The sequence below is a fragment of the Pristiophorus japonicus genome, chromosome 22 (genome assembly GCF_044704955.1).
Source record: "Pristiophorus japonicus isolate sPriJap1 chromosome 22, sPriJap1.hap1, whole genome shotgun sequence".
Lineage (NCBI taxonomy): Eukaryota > Metazoa > Chordata > Chondrichthyes > Pristiophoridae > Pristiophorus > Pristiophorus japonicus.
In genome coordinates this window covers 4,094,731-4,114,172 of record NC_091998.1, presented here as the reverse complement: position 1 = coordinate 4,114,172, position 19,442 = coordinate 4,094,731, and the positions used below count along the sequence as shown (strand labels likewise).

The 19,442-nt window shown below is 44.1% G+C and overlaps 2 protein-coding genes across 19 annotated transcripts in view; both read left to right on the top strand.

The window, feature by feature from the left end:
* LOC139234823 (collagen alpha-1(XXIII) chain-like) overlaps positions 1-17,594 on the top strand; it is a 123,884-nt gene extending 106,290 nt beyond the window's left edge. Inside the window, exons 3-4 of the mRNA XM_070865547.1 lie at positions 14,394-14,438; positions 17,512-17,594. Coding sequence (XP_070721648.1) covers positions 14,394-14,438; positions 17,512-17,573 — 107 coding nt within the window. The 3' untranslated portion in view covers positions 17,574-17,594. The remainder of the gene's footprint in view (positions 1-14,393; positions 14,439-17,511) is intronic.
* Positions 17,595-18,380: 786 nt separating this feature from the next.
* The window catches only part of col13a1 (collagen, type XIII, alpha 1), a 116,859-nt gene continuing 115,797 nt past the window's right edge, over positions 18,381-19,442 (top strand). For 4 of the 18 annotated variants that reach the window (XM_070865531.1, XM_070865535.1, XM_070865538.1 and 1 more), the window contains exon 1: positions 18,386-18,650. In XM_070865531.1, coding sequence (XP_070721632.1) covers positions 18,630-18,650 — 21 coding nt within the window. In that variant the 5' untranslated portion in view covers positions 18,386-18,629. Of the gene's footprint in view, positions 18,651-19,442 lie in introns of all 18 variants that reach the window. The other 14 variants (XM_070865540.1, XM_070865537.1, XM_070865533.1 and 11 more) reach the window with 8 other exon arrangements.

Here is a 19,442-nt window from a genome sequence, read left to right as displayed (position 1 = left end):
ATTTCATATTCATGTTGCATCATATTAAGTACAGTTTTGGTTTTTCATAATTAAAGGTGTTTTTAATAGATGCGTTACCTGATGTTCCAAGCTGCATAACACATTGTGCCCTCAAGGGATTATTAAGTCCTTGTGCTGCATAGTATGGTAGTGATCCAAATTCATTTTGACTTTTGGAGATACTTTATTGAAACCGTAGAGCAGCCTATATGAGATATGGTTTGGCACTGAAACAGTGCTGGCATTGTATTCATTCCACCAAAGTACCTCAAAGTATTTGTTTTTTTATATTATTCATGTGATGTGGGCGTTGTTGGCAAGGCCAGCATTTATTGCCCTCGAGAAGGTGGTGGTGAGCCACTGCCTTGACATCTGCAGTCCGTGTGGTGAAGGTGCTCCCACAGTGCTGTTAGGGAGGGAGTTCCAGGATTTTGACCCAGCGACGATGAAGGAACAGCTGATATATTTCCAAGTCAGGATGGTGTGTGACTGGGAGGGGAACATGGAGGTGGTGGTGTTCCCATGCACCTGCTGCCTTTGTCCTTCTAGGTGGTAGAGGTCGTGGGTTTGGGAGGTGCTGTAGGAGAAGCCTTGGCGAGTTGCTGCAGTGCATCTTGTAGATGGTGCACACTGCAGCCACGGTGCGCCGGTGGTGGAGGGAGTGAATGTTGAAGGTGGGATGCCTTCAAGCAGGCTGCTTTGTCCGGGATGGTGTTGAGCTTCTTGAGTATTGCTGGAGCTGCACTCATCCATCACACTCCTGACTTGTGTCTTGTGGATGGGGGTCAGGAGGTGAGTCACTCGACACAGAATACCCAGCCTCTGACATATTTTTGTAGCCACATTATTTATATGGCTGGTCCAGTTAAGTTTCTGGTTAATGGTAACTCCCAGGATGTTGACGGTGGGGAATTCAGCAAAGATAATCCCGTTGAATGTTAAGAGGAGGTGGCTAGACTCTTTCTCTTATTGGAGAAAATCATTGGCTGGCACCTGGCATGAATGTTATTTGCCACTTATCAGCCCAAGTCTGAATGTTGTTTAGATCTTGCTGCACATGGGCATGGACTGCTCCATTATCTGAGGAGTTTTGAATACATTGCGAGTACTTTGGCTAGCATAAAGGTATACAGTTAAGTTTGATAATATGTGTATAGGGTTTTCGATGCTAATCTGTTTGGTGCCATTGATGATGTGATTCCACAGATTTTCTCGGGTGCAAATTGTATCCTTGGGATCCCTGCTGTTCCAGACTGATGGCTTGAATGAGTCACTGGATGATGCAATGAAATAAACGTTTCTTACTGGGATAGAGTATTGATTTCATGGTGTGAGATCCAGTAGCCATTAACATTAAGGTCAAAAAATAAGAGTGCAAATGTCAACTGGTGTTGAGCATTATACTGCATTGGCAATACTTTGTGAGCAGCATGCTTTAATGGATTGTTGCATTTGAACTGAGATTGAATCACTTACTCGAATCCCTGGTGGTTTTGAGCTTCAGATTCTCACAAACGTTTCATTAAGAACAGTTTTGCCACTCTGAGCCTCAGCAGGTACCAGTGTTCTCAAGGTGGGTGTTCTCCCCTCCAGTAGCTACACAAGCCAAGCATCTGAATGCAATGTTTTCCTTTGGTCTTTTTGATGTCACTGAACCATTTTCTGACATCCTGTTGGGCTCCCTTATTAGGAGAGATCTGTTTTGACCTGCTAGAAGCCTGCATTATGTGCTTTTCTCTGGGGTTTAGGGATCACGGTGGTCCTGAGAGTAGAGGGCCACCTTTTCAGACCTCCTCTGTGTTCAAATTGACTTTCACTTCAGGAAATAGTCCCTTGTTTGAGCTTTCTGCTGGTGTGCAGCAAATTGTGGCTGTTCCAGGTTCATTTCTGGTTTAGGTTGATTAAACCAACCATTTTTTTAAAAAATTGTCCTTTGATTGAGTTTCTTATCTTATCATACATGGAACTTTCCATGTAGGAATGTGGAAAATACCAGTTTCAATGGGCCCAAATTTCCCCAACCCCTTTTTCCGGCGCACTCTCCCGCAATGCGCCGACGTTGTGCGCTCAAAACGGCACCAAAAGACTTACTAACAATTCTGTGTGTCCCGGGTCCTGGCGTGGTGTTTCCTGTGGAGTGGGGGGGTGGAGCTACAGCCTAGCGCCAAAAACAATACCGGCTGCTGCACACATGCGCAGTTGAGTCTGTGCACATGCGCTGTAGCTCCTTGCCCTCCCAGTGCATCCTGCAGGCTGTGAGCTGGACCCGACGCTCGCCGCCCCTATCCCTGACCAAAGGAACGATCCGGTGCTCGCTGCCCCTATCCCTGACCGAGTGGCCTGCCGCACAAGCCAGCTACTGCCTTCCCGCGCTGAGGGCTACAAGAAACAGGTTGGTGCGGGGAGACTTTTGATCGTGGGGAAAGGGGGGCGGGGTGGGGGGGGCGAAAGAGTTTTGATTATGGGGGGGGGGAGGGGGAAGGAGGAGAGTTTCTTTAAATGATTTCGAAAAAGTCTCTGTCAATGGCACAATACAACTGGCTGTTAAGAGGTGAGAATAACCAGAGAAAACTTTCCTTCGGTTTGGTCTCTCAGTACCAGCAAATATCTGGTCGTGGCTTTTGTTTTGGTAGTAATCATGACTTCGGTCGATTTTTTTAAAATCCCACCAATTCTTCGTGAACAACTGCATGGATGCTTGTAGATACCCTGTTGGGAACACTCCATCAGCACCCAAGGGTGCCTTATTGGGGAGTAACTGTATGGGCACCCGCAGGTACCTTGCGCAAGTGACCATCATTCATAGCCCTGCTAGCAAAATATTTGATTCATAAATGGTTTTATGAAACCCTTTTGTCTTCTGATATAAATGATATTAAAAAGTGCATATTTTATGAAGATTTATATAGTGGAGTGTGTAAATTATGCAAAAGTTACAGTACAAGATCTGTATTAGTTGTTGTGAAGGTGTTTAGTGCTTTGCAAGGTCCTCTGTGTTTCCCCCCCCCCCCCCGCCCCCCCATCTCTGGCTACCTGCGCTGATTTCTTAACTCTCCAAGGGTTTTCTGTCCAGCTGCAAGTGGCCACATGTGTTGGCCTAAGTTAGTTTGGAGCAACTATTAGTTGTCCAAACTGACTTAAATGGCCAAAACTGCTGGTAACGCCCCCTTTTGGAAAAAAAAGCTAAACTTAAAAAAAATCCTAACTAACTCACTTACACTGGCGCAAATTAAATGCGCAGAATGGGGATTTTTAAGATAATCCAGAAAAATCAAGTTTTTCCAAAAAAACCGAAGCAACTCCTGGGCAAATTTGGGCCCAATATGTGCACACTGAACAATTGTCCTTTCCCCCATCCTGGCATCAGATGTCTTTTTTAGTTTATTTTATTGAAACTTTTGTCCAATTATAAAGTTCGTTTTGGAACTTATTTTGGGTGCTCTTTTCTGTAGGTGATTCTTGCAAAGGTTTTGGTTTTGGCTTCTTCAGAATTGAGATAAAATCCAGATAGATTCGCAGTTTGTAAATAATTTACTTTTAAAATTAACCTCTTGCTCACAACTTCATGCTGCTATCAGAAATGTAACAAGGTGTTTAAATCAAAATTAGTGTCTTTAAAATGAAATTCTTGCTAGTTCTGTGGCTCATCCCAAATTAGAACAGAGAAATTCCTAGTTTTTCATTAAAGAGCTTAGTTAGCTGTTGATGTTGAAAAAACTATGGAATTTTAGGAAACGGGGAAGACCATTTGGCTCATCTTGCCTCTACTATCTCTCTGAAAGAGCTATGCACTTAGTTCCATATCATTGCCTTTTCCTTATTCCCTTTAAACATTTGTTCCCTCTCCTGAGACAAAGAAACACCCTCCTGTGATTATTAGCCCCTCTTTTAAACATAATTTTGCTGCAAGGCCGTTGAAGCCTATATGGACATGTCCAATAATGTTATTCCGACATTATGCATTTACTGAATTGCAGCGCTGAGGGGTTGCTGCTCTGTTGGAGGTAGCGTATAACCGAGCCTGCCCTCTCAGGTGCACGTAAAGGATCCCATTTGTCTGCCGATACTTCCATTTATAACAGGCCACTTGAATTTACTTCAAAGTACTGGAAATGCTATTCTCCACAACAGGTGAGCATTCATGTAATGGTGACCTATTGGGCTAGATTTTCAGTTTCCGGTAGTTTTACGCCAAAATTACCGTTTTCGCTGCGCTACCGTTTTTCGGCCGAACTTTCGGCCTTTACGTCGGTAAAGTCAACATTGCACGAAGATTCGCAGCACAAACCCCGAATTTCGGCAAATTTAGTCCGGGGCCGATAGCGCTGCGAGAGAGGCCTTGGGAGGAGGGAGGAAACCCCTCAAAAATTGCAAAAAACATCAAAATAAATTCACAAAATATTCAAAAAACCCTTATCTACTAAATCGCTGAAAAATAATAAAAAAATGAAAACTTTAACTTTCCTTTTTGCATACTTACCGCTGCTGTCAGGGCTGCACCGACAGATTTGATCTGTCAGTATTCTGGGCGGGGTGTACGGGTCGGGAGTGTGCTGAAAGTACGACTGTAACGCAATCCGCAGCGTTGCACATTGTTTTACGTCGGTGCACCTCTCCCCGATGGTATGTTGAAACGCCGCCACAAAGAGGTACCCGAGGATCCAGCCGACCGGGTTCTCGCCTCGGAGTGTCAAATTGCGGCGAAAACCCGGTCACAAAGTCAGCGAAAATCCAGCCGTGTCTTGTACAAGTGCTGCAATCTACTTGCTGATACCTGTTATGTTAGTATTTAGGGTGTGTTATAGCTATGTTCGAGTTAGTGTTCTTAAACTCTCGGAAATCAAGGATCATCTATTGTGTTACTGTCCACATAACCTCAGTAATTGATCTAGCGGACGTTTATTGATTACTGCACAACATCTTGGCTGTCATTACTGTTGTACACTTTCTATTAATAGATCCTGAAACTGTGATTGGGTAATATATTCTACAACATGCAGACAGGAGACCTTCACTTGAGACGGTAGTGGAAGTTTCCATGGCAACTTTGCCACGTTCTCCTTTCAGTCCAGGTTACCTAGAATTACACAGTATGATTAGCACAGAAACAGGCTATTTGACCCAACCGCTCTGTGCCAGTGTTTATGCTTCACACTAGCTCCCTCCCACCCCTCTTCATCTCACCCCAGCTTCCCCTTAAATGCATCGATACTATTCACCTCAACCCCTCCCTGTGGTAGTGAGGTCCACATTCTCACCACTCTCTGGGTAAAGAAGTTTCTCCTGAATTCCCCGTTGGATTTATTAGTGATATTTGTGACCCCTAGTTTTGGACTCCCCACAAGTGGAAACATCGTCTCTATGTCTAGTCTATAGAAACCCATCATAAATTTAAAGACCTCTTAGGTCACTGCACAGACTTCTCGTTCAATCTTTCCTGATAATTATAGCCTCTCAGTCCTTGTAAATCTTTCCTGCAACTTCTCCAGCGCCTCTATCCTTTTCAGCTGAAGATCTGCTCAGTCTGAGAGTTCTGGCTGTTGCTGTTACTGTCCTGGTTTGGTGGTTGAATGTGTTGATTATCTTAATATCATGTCTCTGCGACATGTTCAGTGGTTTGTGGAGATTGCATTCAATACCGTGCAATCTCATCCCTCCTGTGCCTGGAGACCAGTTCCAATTATGGCTCCCCTCCTGACCAAAGCCTGCTCCACAATCCAGGCTGGTTTGGACCATTCTACCGCTGAGCACTGTTATATTCTGTTGGCTTATTTTCCACATCGTGAGTTAAAGGGTCGGGTCTCTTGTTTCCTATTTGTTCAGGTGCTCACTTGTGATTATTGTCAAATAAAAAACAAAAATGCTGGAAACGCTCAGCAGGTCAGGCAGCATCTGTGGCGAGAGAAACCGAGTTTACGTTTCGGGTCGATGAGCTTCCTGTGATTATTACTGTGATTATTGGTGTTGCGTAATGATTGGGTGCCATCATTGTCAGTAAATGAATTTGCTGTTCTTGCCTGGGTGGAAGTTGGTGCACTTTATGCTGCAGAAATCATTGACAACCCCCTGAAAATAGTCCCATATATTCCCGGACACATTTTATATTGTATCCTTTTGTTGCTGAAATGCTGTTGCAGCGTTCACAGATTACAGATCATAAATCTTCTTCTTTCATATAAATTCCTGTTCAGCTATAACCGATCTCCTTTCCATTGAGGGATATAAAACCTTTCTGCTTGTGGTGTCGGATGGTCTTTGTGTGTGCACGGCGTGTTGAAAAAAAAGCTGTTAATCTCTTTATGAAGAACGCGTTTCCAATGTTGCCACACTGAGCATGCAGAGGAAGTCCTTCTCCTGTATTGTAAAAACAGAATGAACCTACACATCTGCAATTTGTTTCAACAGCATTTTTCACGCAGTTTTGTATCCTGGGTATTCAGGAATTTTCCGTGACTCTGCTGATGATTGCAAAGACAGCTCCTGGTACTTATCGGAACCATTTTAATCCACAGGAGTGTTTGACCACCTTGGCTTATTGCAGAACTGGTCTATGAAGTACTCATGAATAATCCAGCAGCTTTTGGTCATCTGTTCTGATTTCTCCTCCTGTGGCTCGGTGTCACAGATTGATTGATAAGGCTCTTGTGAAGCGCCTTGGGCCGCTTGGCTACGTTAAAGGTGTAATTTATTTGCTTCATGGGTTCTTTGCTTAAGAATTCAGAGCAACGCATTGCTATTGAGAAACAGTTGGTTTATTAGCAAAGGTTTAACAATCACACGACACATTATCGGTTCATCCACCAGGCTCACAACCACCTGCCTCATCGTGGATTCCCCTGAACTCAACTGGCTGGGGTTTTATTGAGTCTTGTGAACATCACATGACTGGCTAAGCCACTCCCAACTCAACAGCTCTACAAACCTGTGAGCATACTCACAGGTGCGTACATATTCTCTCAGAGGATTGTAAATCTGTGGAATTCGCTGCCTCAGAGAGCTGTGGAAGCTGGGACATGAAATAAATTTAAGACTGAAATAGACTGATTCTTAACCGATAAGGGGTTATGGGGAGCGGGCAGGGAAGTGGAGCTGAGTCCATGATCAGATCAGCCAAGCCATGATCTTATTGAATGGCAGAGCAGGCTCGAGGGGCCGTATGGCCTACTCCTGTTCCTATTTCTTATGTTCGTATGTAAAAGTTAAGTTGTTGTTGTTGGAAAGTGGTGGTTTATTTCGAGCAACGGTGTCTAACACATGGCGATAGACTAACTTTGGCCCACAAACTCATTTTATCTCCATTATAGCTCCTAATGATGCCTATCTTCTTGGAAGATTTTACGCAAAGCTAATTTAGACTTTTGTTCAACTTCAGTTTCTTCTGGGCCTGGAGAACTGGAATAGGCTGCTCCTGGTTGGTAGATATAGACCAATCAGTGAGCACTCTTTTTTCCATCAATAAGGTTTCAGCCTTTTCCCAGTTCTCCAGATCCAAGACTTTCAAAGAGTTAAGCCTGAAACTTCCTCGTTTCCACATTTTAAAGGGGGAAGGAAGGAAGACTTGAATATTTAATACTCAGGGGAGGGACTTGAATGCATGTGAGCCTCCAATATTTTATGTATGTGTTTGATATTGTCTATGGGAGGGCTTTGATGTTTTGTGTGTAGTGGGCTCGGACATCTGCAAAGGCGATTGAATATTTGTGTATGGGGTTTGGATGATTCATGTATGAGGTTTTAAATGTTTTTATTGGGGGGGGCGCTGGATTTATATATATATATATATATATATATATATACATATACATATATGGCGGGTGTTAGGATTTTTTGTTTATGGGGGACTTGCATTTTTGTGTGTGGTTTTCGCATTTCAATCTAAACATCTGGGGCCCACCTTCTGGTTGTGACTTGAGCATCTGGCCTGCAGCTCCAATATGTTGGGAGATCCCTGCTTTAAAGGGACGCTGGGGTAAAATTGGAAGTTAATGGACAGTGAAGTTGGGCGGGGAGACTGATTCACTACCGCTCATATTGCATCCCCGCCAACATTGAATTTAACCCTTGGTAAAAGTGTTTGGTAACTTGTTCCTTTGCGGTGGGAGGAGAGCCATGCATTGTTTCCATCACACTGAGATCATGGGCTAGACTTTCATCTTTACCACTTGAGCATTAAGCATCGACCGAGTAGAGCGCGGAGAGGAATATCCGACGGGGAGGATCACACACCAAAAGGGAACCCGCCAGAATGTCCTTGTATTATTGTGCACGGAACCACCTGAAACACAGGCCTTTACCACTTTTCTTCCTCATTATTGAGTGGAGAATGAATCCACCTTGGTGGAAAATTATTCTGTTGAGATTGTCGTGTTAGACCTGAATGAGTTAGTGAAATGTCAGGGGCATGTTAAAAGTTACTAATTCACTATTTACTGTTGCAGATATTGAAATCTTCTCCTGGGTACAGACCCTTTGCCATAAAAGTTCACATGTAGAGTACTAGTCCACAGAAGAACTGTTCAGCACCAGTCATTTATCCTTAATTGTGAAATTAGATTCATTGCTGTTGCTCAAGATTGCAATGTACTCAGTTTGACAGATGCTTTGTAATGATGATGGAATATCTTGAAACATCTTGTGAAAATATTAGGTTCCAACACTTCAGCCTTGTGAAAACACTTTTGCTGCATTTAGAAATGGGACAGATCAGTGTAGCAATTGTTACATTCCAACAGTGAGTCCAGACTGATTGAACTATTACATGCTCTGAAAACCACGAATGAACTGTTCATTATGCAGCCAAGTCATGGTTCATCGAACATGCAATTCATACTTGGGTCGTGTCAAGAAGTGGCTGTGTCAAACTTGCGAGCATTTAGCTGAAACTTAAAGGATCCTTTTATTACTGTACATACTGTACATAGAGCTGTGAATGGCAATTATCCTATAGAAATAACAGAAGCCTGTGAAATAAATAGCACTTCCACTTTTCCAAAACAAGCATCTGCTTAGCACCTTTAGTGATGCTGAAATTGCGATTTGGATGACAACAATTACACAATCTGGGTGATGGTGATGTTTATCTCTGATAGGTTCAGGATGCGAGATAGCATTCCATATAGTCCCGGGTTTTTGTAACCATCAATTGCTAATGTGCCTGTGATTTATTCTGTAAGAGTGTGTGCATTTAAGTAAATATTTAGAGTACTAGATTTGTTTCACGTTTTAAATGCTGCTTTCTTTTGCAAACAATTTGAAAGGCTGCAAGATATTCTCTTAATTCGTGTTTGATGTGCTTGAGGAACCAAGTATGCAACATTGGGCTCAATTTTCCTCAATTTTGGCGTATTGCCAGAGTTACGCCTGTTTTTTGGGCCCTGACTACTCAAAAAAATTTCCCCGTTCTATTTTTTGAAATTGGCGCCGCGCAGCCTGTCCTTTAGCTTCGGGGTTGGGGGGGGGGGGGTGGAGCCTAATGTCTGCAACAAAAAAACGATGTCCCACCTCGTTCTGCGCATGCGCAGAAAAATAAAAGGACGTTTTTGATGTGAATGTTATGGGCGCGCATGTCCAGTACAGCTCCCAGTCTGCATTCAGCCATTTTTAAAGAGCCAGTTGTGTGTGAGAACTTTAATTCTCATTGGAAAAATTGGAGCTGCAATACAAGATGCAACGCGGCTCAAGGACCAAGAATTTCTTCCAGGATGAAGTGGAGGCACTGGTGACCACACCGAGGTCTGGAGGCCAGTGCAAGAAGAAGTGGCAGGACCTTGGTCAAGTAGTTAGTGTAAGTAATTTTATAATTTATTCACTGGAATTGCAATTGTAAATGTGACCATCTGCATATGTCCCACCCAGTAGAAAGACACCTTCCCCAAAAATTATATTTTCATCTTTACAGAGGAAGGTGGCACACAACAAAAGAGAAATAACTCGAACAGGAGGAGGCTCGGCAAATCTGCACCGACTGGCTTTGCTAAATGTTAAATACTGCTCAGGCTAGCCATGCTTCGGTTCATGGGGATGTCTCCGTCAGCTATGCTGCGGTTGATGCAATGTGCTTCATCAACTGCAGCATCGTGGTTCTTCAAATCAGCCTGCTGCCTGCGCTGTGTGAGCCTACTCAAGCCACCCACCCTGCCCCCTCCTCTGCAAGTAACCATTTGTCTGTTCTGTTATATTTTGCAGAACTTGAGGCCAACCCTGATGATGCAGAAGAAGATTCAGCTGCGAACAAGCCTGAAGTGGAGAACATCTTCCAATCCCACCTTCCAGACCAAGAGCACGGGGGATAGGGGGAGGGGGAGGGAAGCCCCCACTGTTGTACTCACTCTGGAGGAGGTGCAGGTGCCGCCCATTGAGGTGCCAGGCCCTTTCCTGAGTGGTACGAGTGTTGTTGGGACATTTCATGGTTTCTCACAGTCTGAGGCTGCGGGTCCCAGTGGGATGCAGCAAGGCATACCCAGGGTGAGGAGGGGAAAGAGGGCTCAACAGCGCTCTCCTGAGCTGCAGGATCTAACGGATGTGGTTCAGATGATGGCAATGAGTGCAGAGAGCATTGACCTTACACAATGACTCCTGGACACTATCAGTGGGGTGGGTGATGAGGCATCGGGACTGTCTGGGGAAGTAACAACACTCTCTCAAGAAATGGGAACACTGTCCAGGAAGATGTGGGAGGGAATGTCGCAGGTAGCTGATACAATGTCGGTGCAGAGGGAGGGAATGTCGCAGATAGTTGACACACTGTTGGTCAACATGAGAGAGGGAATGTCGGAGTTAGCTGCTGCAATAAGGGAACACGCGCAGACTTTGCGCCAATTGACAGAATCAACTGCCACTCCCACTCCAATCCCCAGACCAGCCTCTGAAGAGGCCCAAGCCGGGCCTTCCATATTACCGCCTGCCCGCGCCCCCCCCCGCCATCAAGAAGTGCGCATTACCCGAGATGTTCGAAAGAATAAGCTTGGAACCAACCCGAGAAACACTGCACCACCACCTGTGGGCAAGAGTGGAGTCAACAAGACCAAGCGTAGCGAGCGGTCTTAGAATAAGGTGGAGGAGAGATGGGAGAGGGATGGAGTACAAAAGCAGGGAGGTCCTGCTGCAACTGTATAGGGTATTTGTGAGGCCACACCTGGAGTACTGCGTGCAGTTTTGGTCACCTTACTTAAGGAAGGATATACTAGCTTTGGAGGGGGTACAGAGACGATTCACTAGGCTGATTCCGAAGATGAGGGGGTTACCTTATGATGATAGATTGAGTAGACTGGGTCTTTACTCGTTGGAGTTCAGAAGGATGAGGGGTGATCTTATAGAAACATGTAAAATAATGAAAGGGATAGACAAGATAGAGGCAGAGAGGTTGTTTCCACTGGTCGGGGAGACTAGAACTAGGGGGCACAGCCTCAAAATACGGGGGAGCCAATTTAAAACCGAGTTGAGAAGGAATTTCTTCTCCCAGAGGGTTGTGAATCTGTGGAATTCTCTGCCCAGGGAAACAGTTGAGGCTAGCTCATTGAGTGTATTCAAATCACAGATAGATCGATTTTTAACCAATAAGGGAATTAAGGGTTACGGGGAGCGGGCAGGTAAGTGGAGCTGAGTCCACGGCCAGATCAGCCATGATCTTGTTGAATGGCGGAGCAGGCTTGAGGGGCTAGATGGCCTACTCCTGTTCCTAATTCTTATGTTCTTATGTGCTGCCTTTCTTTGCTGCTGCTGTTGTAACTGTTCTCAAATTAAAAGGTTTTTGTAAGTTATGTAAAATTACAAGTTTAAAAGTTTGTAAGTGATCTTGACTGAAAACTTTAAAGTTTGATACAAGAATATTTTTATTAAAGTTAACTTAAGTACAAACAAGTGTTAAACTTTTGAATAAAATATATTTTAAATTATAACTGAATCATTTCCATTATTTGTTCCATTAACCCAACACAATATTACGGAACAGGTCCAAACAGTAAACATGGTCCATGTGGAATAGTTGTCGCTGAGCCTTCAGGCAGACAAGCGTTCACGGATGAACTGCTGGCACAAGGCTCGAGCAATTGTTAAAAGGGCACGATGGCCCACCCTCCTTCGCCGTCGTGCTCCGGGTTCAGGTAGTTGCATGGCTTCCTCATCCTCCTCCTCCTCCTCGTCATCTGCATCTTCCTCATCATCATCAGCCACTCTCACCTCAGGTGTGTCTTCTACTACCAGCTGCTGCTGCCTCATGATGACTAAGTTATGCAGCATGCAGCACACAACAGTGAACTGACCGACAATCTCAGGTGAGTATAGCAAGTAGCCCCCGGAATGGTCCAGGCATCGGAAACGCCGCTTCAAGATGCCAATGGTCCTCTCCATGATGCTGCGTGTCGCATTGTGCGACATGTTGTGTTCCCGGTCAGCTTCCGTCCGGGTTAGGTGTAGGGGCGTCATGAGCCAGGTGGCGAGGCCGTACCCTTTGTCTCCCAGCAGCCAGCTCTGCCCTTCTGGCTGTTGCTCAAACATGGCTGATATAGCGCTCTCGCGTAGGGTGAACGCATCATGGGTGCTCCCAGGGTATCTTGCATCAACTGATGATGCGATGCATGTCGTCACACACGAGTTGCACATTAACGGAGTGGAAGCCTTTTCTGTTCCTGTACATCTTGGAATTCTCCAAAGTTGCTCGCAAGGCGATGTGGGTACAATCAATGCAGCCCTGTACCTTTGGGAAGCCAGTAATCCTGGAGAAGCCTACAGCCCTTTCACTCATTGCCTGGGCGGTTATGGGGAACTTTTTGTAGTCATTCCTCCGGGCATATAGTGCAGCAGTCACCTGCCAAATGCAGATATGTGTTAAATGTTGAGAAATGGTGCACACATCCCCAGTTGTGGCCCGGAATGATCCTGATGCATAGAATGAAAGTGAAGCTGTAACCTTCACTTTAACTGACAAAGCAGTCCTCCTGATTCTTCTAGGTTGCAGGTCTGCTTTTACTAATTCACAGATCTCAGTTACAACTTCTTTGCAGAAACGCAGCCTTCTCACACAGTGTACATCACTTGTGTGCAGGTATGAACGCCTGTCTCGATATACCTGACGTGGGTAAAGCCTCCTGCCCATCATCCTACGTGCTCTGAGGTTCCTCATGCGATGATGTCGAATCAGTTGTCTCCTCTGCAGCACCATCATTCAGAAGGCTTGCACGAGATAAGGCACTGTCAGTATCTCAAAACGGCAGGCTTCTTTATTGTCTCTCTCCCCAAGGTGCTTAGATCAGGAAACACCCCCCCCCCCCCGCCCCCCCCCCACTCCCAGGCTTTATTTGATGCTGCTGCATAGTGTAAGGATTCTCATCCTTTCACTTCAGCTTCCACACACACATCCCACTCCCCCCGGACTTCTTTTGAAGCCGAGCCCCTGTGTCCGGGCGAGGGACTGATTCTGCCGGCCGACCCTCAAGTCTGGTTTGAAGACGCTTGGTGGTGGTGTGGCACTTTTTTTTAAAAGTCCAAAATTAAAGAATTGCATGAAACTTCCATTTTCTGCGATTTCAGTTGGAAAAAATTAAGCTTGATGATGCATATTTAATGTGTACTTGACTCCCTGCAAAACGTCACCTAAAAACAATGGCGTCTTTCTGCCCCGATTTTGTGATGTGCGCTGGTTTTTCTTAAGTGCCCAGAAGGTTTTTTGGGAGTGGTCACATACGCCGTCCTGGGAAAAATGTAAGTTGGCCAAACTTACATAAATGTGAAAAACTGGCGCAGACATCAGGTTACGCAAAAAAAAAACCTAACCTAAAAAATCATAGCTAGCTGAGTTACGCTGGCACACAATCTTTGGGGAAACTTGAATTTTTAAAATTAAGGCCAAAAAAAGCAGCTCGCAACAAAAAAACGTCGCAAATGACTGGGGAAAATTGAGGCCATTGTTTGTGGGTTTTAAAGGTCAACGAGAGTTTGGAATGTCGATTGGTTGTTTCTCTTTCAATGTCTGTTTAAAGCTTATATTGTTAAATATCATTTTTCTAAGCATTGAAAGATGCTGATTTTAGACTGGTCAATCACTAACCCAAGTGTTAGATCACCAGCCACACTGAACCATTGCATATGGAAATGTGCAGCTACCTTGTTGATATTACAAGCTATAGGGCTTACATTTTTAGAGGAGCTGTATGTTTCTGCATTTAAACTTGTGAGTTGGATCAGCATTAAAGTGTAGTGCACCATGCCAAGTGGCGAACAAGAAGGTCTTTTACTGTGCTAGATTCCTAATTAAACTTGCTTAAATGTTGACTCCAATTTGTGTTTTAACAGTTACATTAGTGCATACGATGTGCATGTGTATTTACAGATAAACCTATTCACATTCCCCATTTGCTAACAATTGCACTAATGTCCGCCTCCTGTTTCCACACTAGGGCCACCCGGGGACAAGGGAAGGCATGGTCGCAGAGGTGTTTCAGGTACGTGGCACAGCACAGCATTCCCATTAAATAGACATCATGGCTTTCTTATCTGTTCGAGAAAGGGAACCGAGAATCGAATGGATTAGAGCAAAGTTATCCTGATTTATTTGTTGCGGTGCTTATTAACCTTTAGGCGCCAAAATTGCCCCACTGCCCGCTTAGGGCGCACAATTTCAATTAAATTAATATTTAGCACCTGTCGAGATGGGCCGCTAAATATTGTGGAATTGGGGTCTTTGTTTTTAAAAGAATGTGCGAGGTGATATCAGAGGTGTGATTCGCCTCTGCAGGCCGGTAACGCACTGTAAGCGAGGCGCAGCACTGACGCATCACAACATCCCTCCCCTTTTAAAGGGGAAGGCTGCTGCTACTTTCCTGGCACTCACTGGGCCACCAGGGCGGGTTTCAGCTGGGCCAGCGAACTGGCACCCAACAGGGGATGCCAGGCTGCATGTTAGTGGCCCAGTCGAACCAGCGACCGCCATTGCCGGGCCAACCGTGAAGTCGGCCGCCAAAAACAACATGGCGGCCACGATGCAAGGCCCTCCCTTTTAAGGGCAGCCGGGGCGCCCCGTCTATGACCGTTATTGGCATCGCCCCAAGCCAATCTCGCGTCCCGCGGGGCACTTTCCCCCGCGAGGTGACAAGGGATCGGTATGCACGACAATGACATCAACACGTGCGCACCCCGGCCCAGGGCGAAACATAGGGGGCACTGCACAATCCTGTTTTCGCCCACGGCATCCCGGGAGCAATTCTGGGTGGGTCGCTTCTGCTGCCCACCCCTGGGCAATAAATCATCACTGTCCCAATAGCACCTCAAAAAAGGGGCAACTTTGGTGGCTTAATCTTTACCAGACTGTATGTCCCTTCAGTTATTCTGAGAGATGCTTGTTTGAGATATGTAAGTCACACATCCTGCTTATTAAAGAATAACTATTATGAAGCAATAAATTTCTATGTATTTTATGTAAAGGTTCATTGGATATAAGGGGCGTGGATGAATGTTGCTGTTCTTATTCAAAGCCCCAAATTTCCAATATATAAGAAGCCACAAACTTATTTCTTGAATATGTCAGAAGGATTTTAAAAGGTACTAATTGTGCCTTTTAGTTTTAATTCAGTTCAGCTGTTGTCTCCAATAAGAGGCTGGAGAAATCAGCAGGAGAGTTGCTTCTGTGAATCTGTTCTCAATTACATTTGATCAAGCCACCAAAGCATGATTTATTTTCTTTTGCATGGTGTGAGCTAGTTTGCTGAAATCGCACGAATGGTGCAGAATGTGACTTTTTATAGCTTGATCTGTCACCATTCTAGAATTCTAAAACTCCTAACAATTTCCTAATTGTTTTTTTTTTGGCGTGACGATCTCTTTGCATTGAGTTGTGAGCGAGTGCCTGCCTGGGCCGTGAGCAGTCACAGCACAAGCAGCGTCCACGGTCCATGGACAGAGATCACATCACTGCGGGGAGGAGTTCTGTGTGCCACGTATAATAATAATGTAAATTCACACCTTCAAAACTCATAGACAGAAGCTCCCCCTATGTTTTTGGGAATTGCCTGAGTCTTGCATTGTTGTGCTCACCGAAACTGTTTAGTCCTTGTTGGGATAAATATTCATCCATTTACTAACTTTAGTGAAAAGGTAGGTGGGAGTATATAGCACAGTGTTCTGGAGTTTTCTATTTTTTTCTACTATAATTGATGAATGATGCAAAATCTATTCCAATATGTTTTAAGATGAATTCAAAAATGTTGGGTTAAGGTTGGATTACAAAGCACTAATGGGAAAATAATCAAACTATTTTTACAAGCCTTAAGGAATATATTTCACTATTAATTCCTTTCTTTAAACGAATTGGCACTGTTGTCTATTTTGTTCATTTCTCTCTTGATGGTCTTTCCAAATGTACTCCTTCTGGGGAAAAATAAATTCAACTGAAAACTCAGGAGGTAATTCTTCCTGATTCTGTGAATACTGGGGGTAAATATTTCGAGCCCCCTCCTTAACCTGTCTGAGGGCAGCGAACTCCCGGGCCCTCTGTGTGGTCAGTGGACACCACATTGTATTCACTCACTGTGGGAAAACTTGCCAGTTACATTTATTAAACTGAATCCGTTCTACATTTTTTCCTCTGCTTGTTGTCCCTTCTTGACTTTCTGCAACATGTTTGGGGACTGATAGCAACTTCCTTAGGGTTTTTTTCACCACTGATCTCTGCGGGCTGGGCTCAGTCTGGGAACTTTGATTTCAGAAATAAAACCCACTTTTCAGGACTTTTATTTGGCTAGCTTATTTAATAATGTTTTAGCGACAGCAGTGACAGTTGTAAGTCCTGGGGTTTTACTGTTTGTTAGCAAACCACAAGATCTCGATTAAGAACAATTGAGATATATGTAAGAGATTTAAGTCTGAACAGCTGGCGGTCTGGATTGATATTGATGTCCATGTTCCGCACACAATGCGGGTACGTTCTAGCCTATTGCCGCTAGTCTTGGCTTCTGGGTTGCCATTGGAACATTTCACAGTCTGAAAAGCTTCAAGTGCCAACTCTTTGCGCATTTACCCAGCTGGGATTATCTCGGGGACCTGAATGAGATTAGTTTGAGCAGGTGTCAATCCAGTGCATGTAAGTGTACACCACAAAACTACCCTCCCATTCAGCATCATTGGGAGTAATGTGTCACCCTCACTTTGGGGTGGGCGGGCAGCAGATGGCTGGCAATGCCCTCAGTGGGATGGGTATTGGACTGGTCCATTCGCCGAATCTTATAGGGATGAGATGCCAGCTGTTGTAAATGAACTGGAGCTTGCTTCATCCTGAAATGCTGGCAGTGTCAGGAAAACCAGAAAATGCTCCTGTTTCGCAGTCCTTGTCTCTCCCTCTCGTATAAACACAAACACTTCCCTCTGCACCATCATCTGTTTGAAATGTAATTCCATTTTTTGTTTAAACATGTGATTTGTTAATGACTAAGAGAATGAAATCTGGGTTGAAGCTTGTATTTATTCTATGAAGAACACTGCAACAGAATAACATGTTTTCCTCCTCTTTGCTTGTGTTTACAGGGCCAGCTGTAAGTACGAGAATGACTAGCATTGCCCATGGGAACAGGTTGGCTAAAAAATAACTGTCAGTAAACTTCTGCATAGCGTACTTTAGATATTAACTTATTTCTGCTAAATCTTTCTAGTGTCATCATAACCTTTCCTTTGTGTTTGTAGAATTTACATTTGATACTCTCCTTGTGAGTCATTTGTGTCAGCAATAAGCACCTATAATGGGGTGAAACACTATTCTTTGCATCTGTCGTTGATGTACATTTTAAATTCATACTTTTTGTTTTAAAACAAAAATGTAATCGTCAACTTTATACCTTTGGCTTGTTATGCTATGTATGTAATATGTTAATTTCTTTCCCCCTTTCTACTGATTTTTGTCCTTTTCAGGGACCTCCAGGAAGAGATGGCTTTCCGGTAATTAACTGCACCACTCTCCTGTCTTGTCCTAAAGCTGTGTTTGCCCTCCTTTGCCTTGTTTTAACATTCTTTGTCCATCCCCTGCTACAGTGTGGAAGCTTGCCTCTTGCTAACATTCTACCCACTACCACTTCATCTCTTACATTCATTCATTTACTCCATTTTGTTTTGTTTTTAACAAAACAGAAAAAAAGGCCTATTTTTTTAGGACGAGTAATCTCATTGCAGAAAGGATTGAGCCCCCTCAGATGTTAAAACGCACATAATGGCCATCACCTTCGTCATTCTAATCAACTGTTTGGCAAACACTGCCCCCCAAACACATCACTGTGGCTCTCGCTCCATTAGTTGTCAGGCTGTGGATGGAAACTTCTCTAACTGGTGGTGTGGTGTAAGCATTTGGTCATCATATTTCCAGCTTGGTTTTTTGTGTGATGAGAGCTTTTTTTTCCTAAAAGAGTTAACTCTTGGCCTAGCAGTCTGGTAGTTTGGTGTGTAAAGCACTAAATAGCAGCATCTAATGGGAAGCCTTCATGCTTTTATAAACGAGCATTAAACTCTGAAATGCTTGCTCTGTGATTTCGGGGCAAACGTCTTTGCTGGATGTCCTAATGTGCGGCTGAACAGCTTTTTGGGTGATATCGCAAAAAAAACCTCTTCCTTTGCAGTTCTGACTGTACATTGATTATTAGGGAAACAAAGGATCCATGGGCCTGCCAGGGAGAAGGGTAAGTTTATTTATTCCATCTAATTTTAGCCGTGTGGTTAAATAAACCTTGTGTTACATGGAGGCACAATAAATGATCATTTCAGCTGTTCGCTAACGAACTGTCAAGAAAATAATTTTAAAGCTGCAATATCCTTCCTTATCCCCACCCCCCTCCCACCACCTTTCCTGGGCACACCAACTCAAATTGGGTCACATTGAATTGCAATATTTTATCTGCGTTTAACAAGCACAAAATGAGTGTGTATATATAACCTTTGGGGGGGGGGGAAATAAAACGTCACCGTGTTTAGAAGTGTCATGTTCTCCCCGAAGAATCACTGTATAAACATTTATAAAAGGTCAGAACAACATCTGGTTTACGGAGATGGATGACTTTTGTTAAAGTGACGGTGTACAGGTTTTTTTCACATTTTATTTTAATTTTGGATGCCAGGATAATGCAGCCTTAAACCGTTTATTTGCCACTGCAGTTCTTAACTGCACCTTGTCTTTTGAGAGCATTTTGCACATTTCTTTGGCTCCAGCTTACGTCTTGTTAATGGACCAATTCAGTCAGCGCTGTGAACTGAAATATATATCCTTCTGTGCATTGTAAGATGACTGTAATGTTGACTGAGTGAGGTTCTTATCTGAGTCAGGTTTCTGTTAAATGTATGAGCATTCCTTGCTGTGATGCCTTGCAGTTCTGATTTGTGATTTATTTTAAAATGCGCTCCCTTTCCCACACTGCAACTTCTGCCTTTAAAGCGTTGGTCAGTTAAATAGGCTGTTTCGTGAACATTTCTCCCCT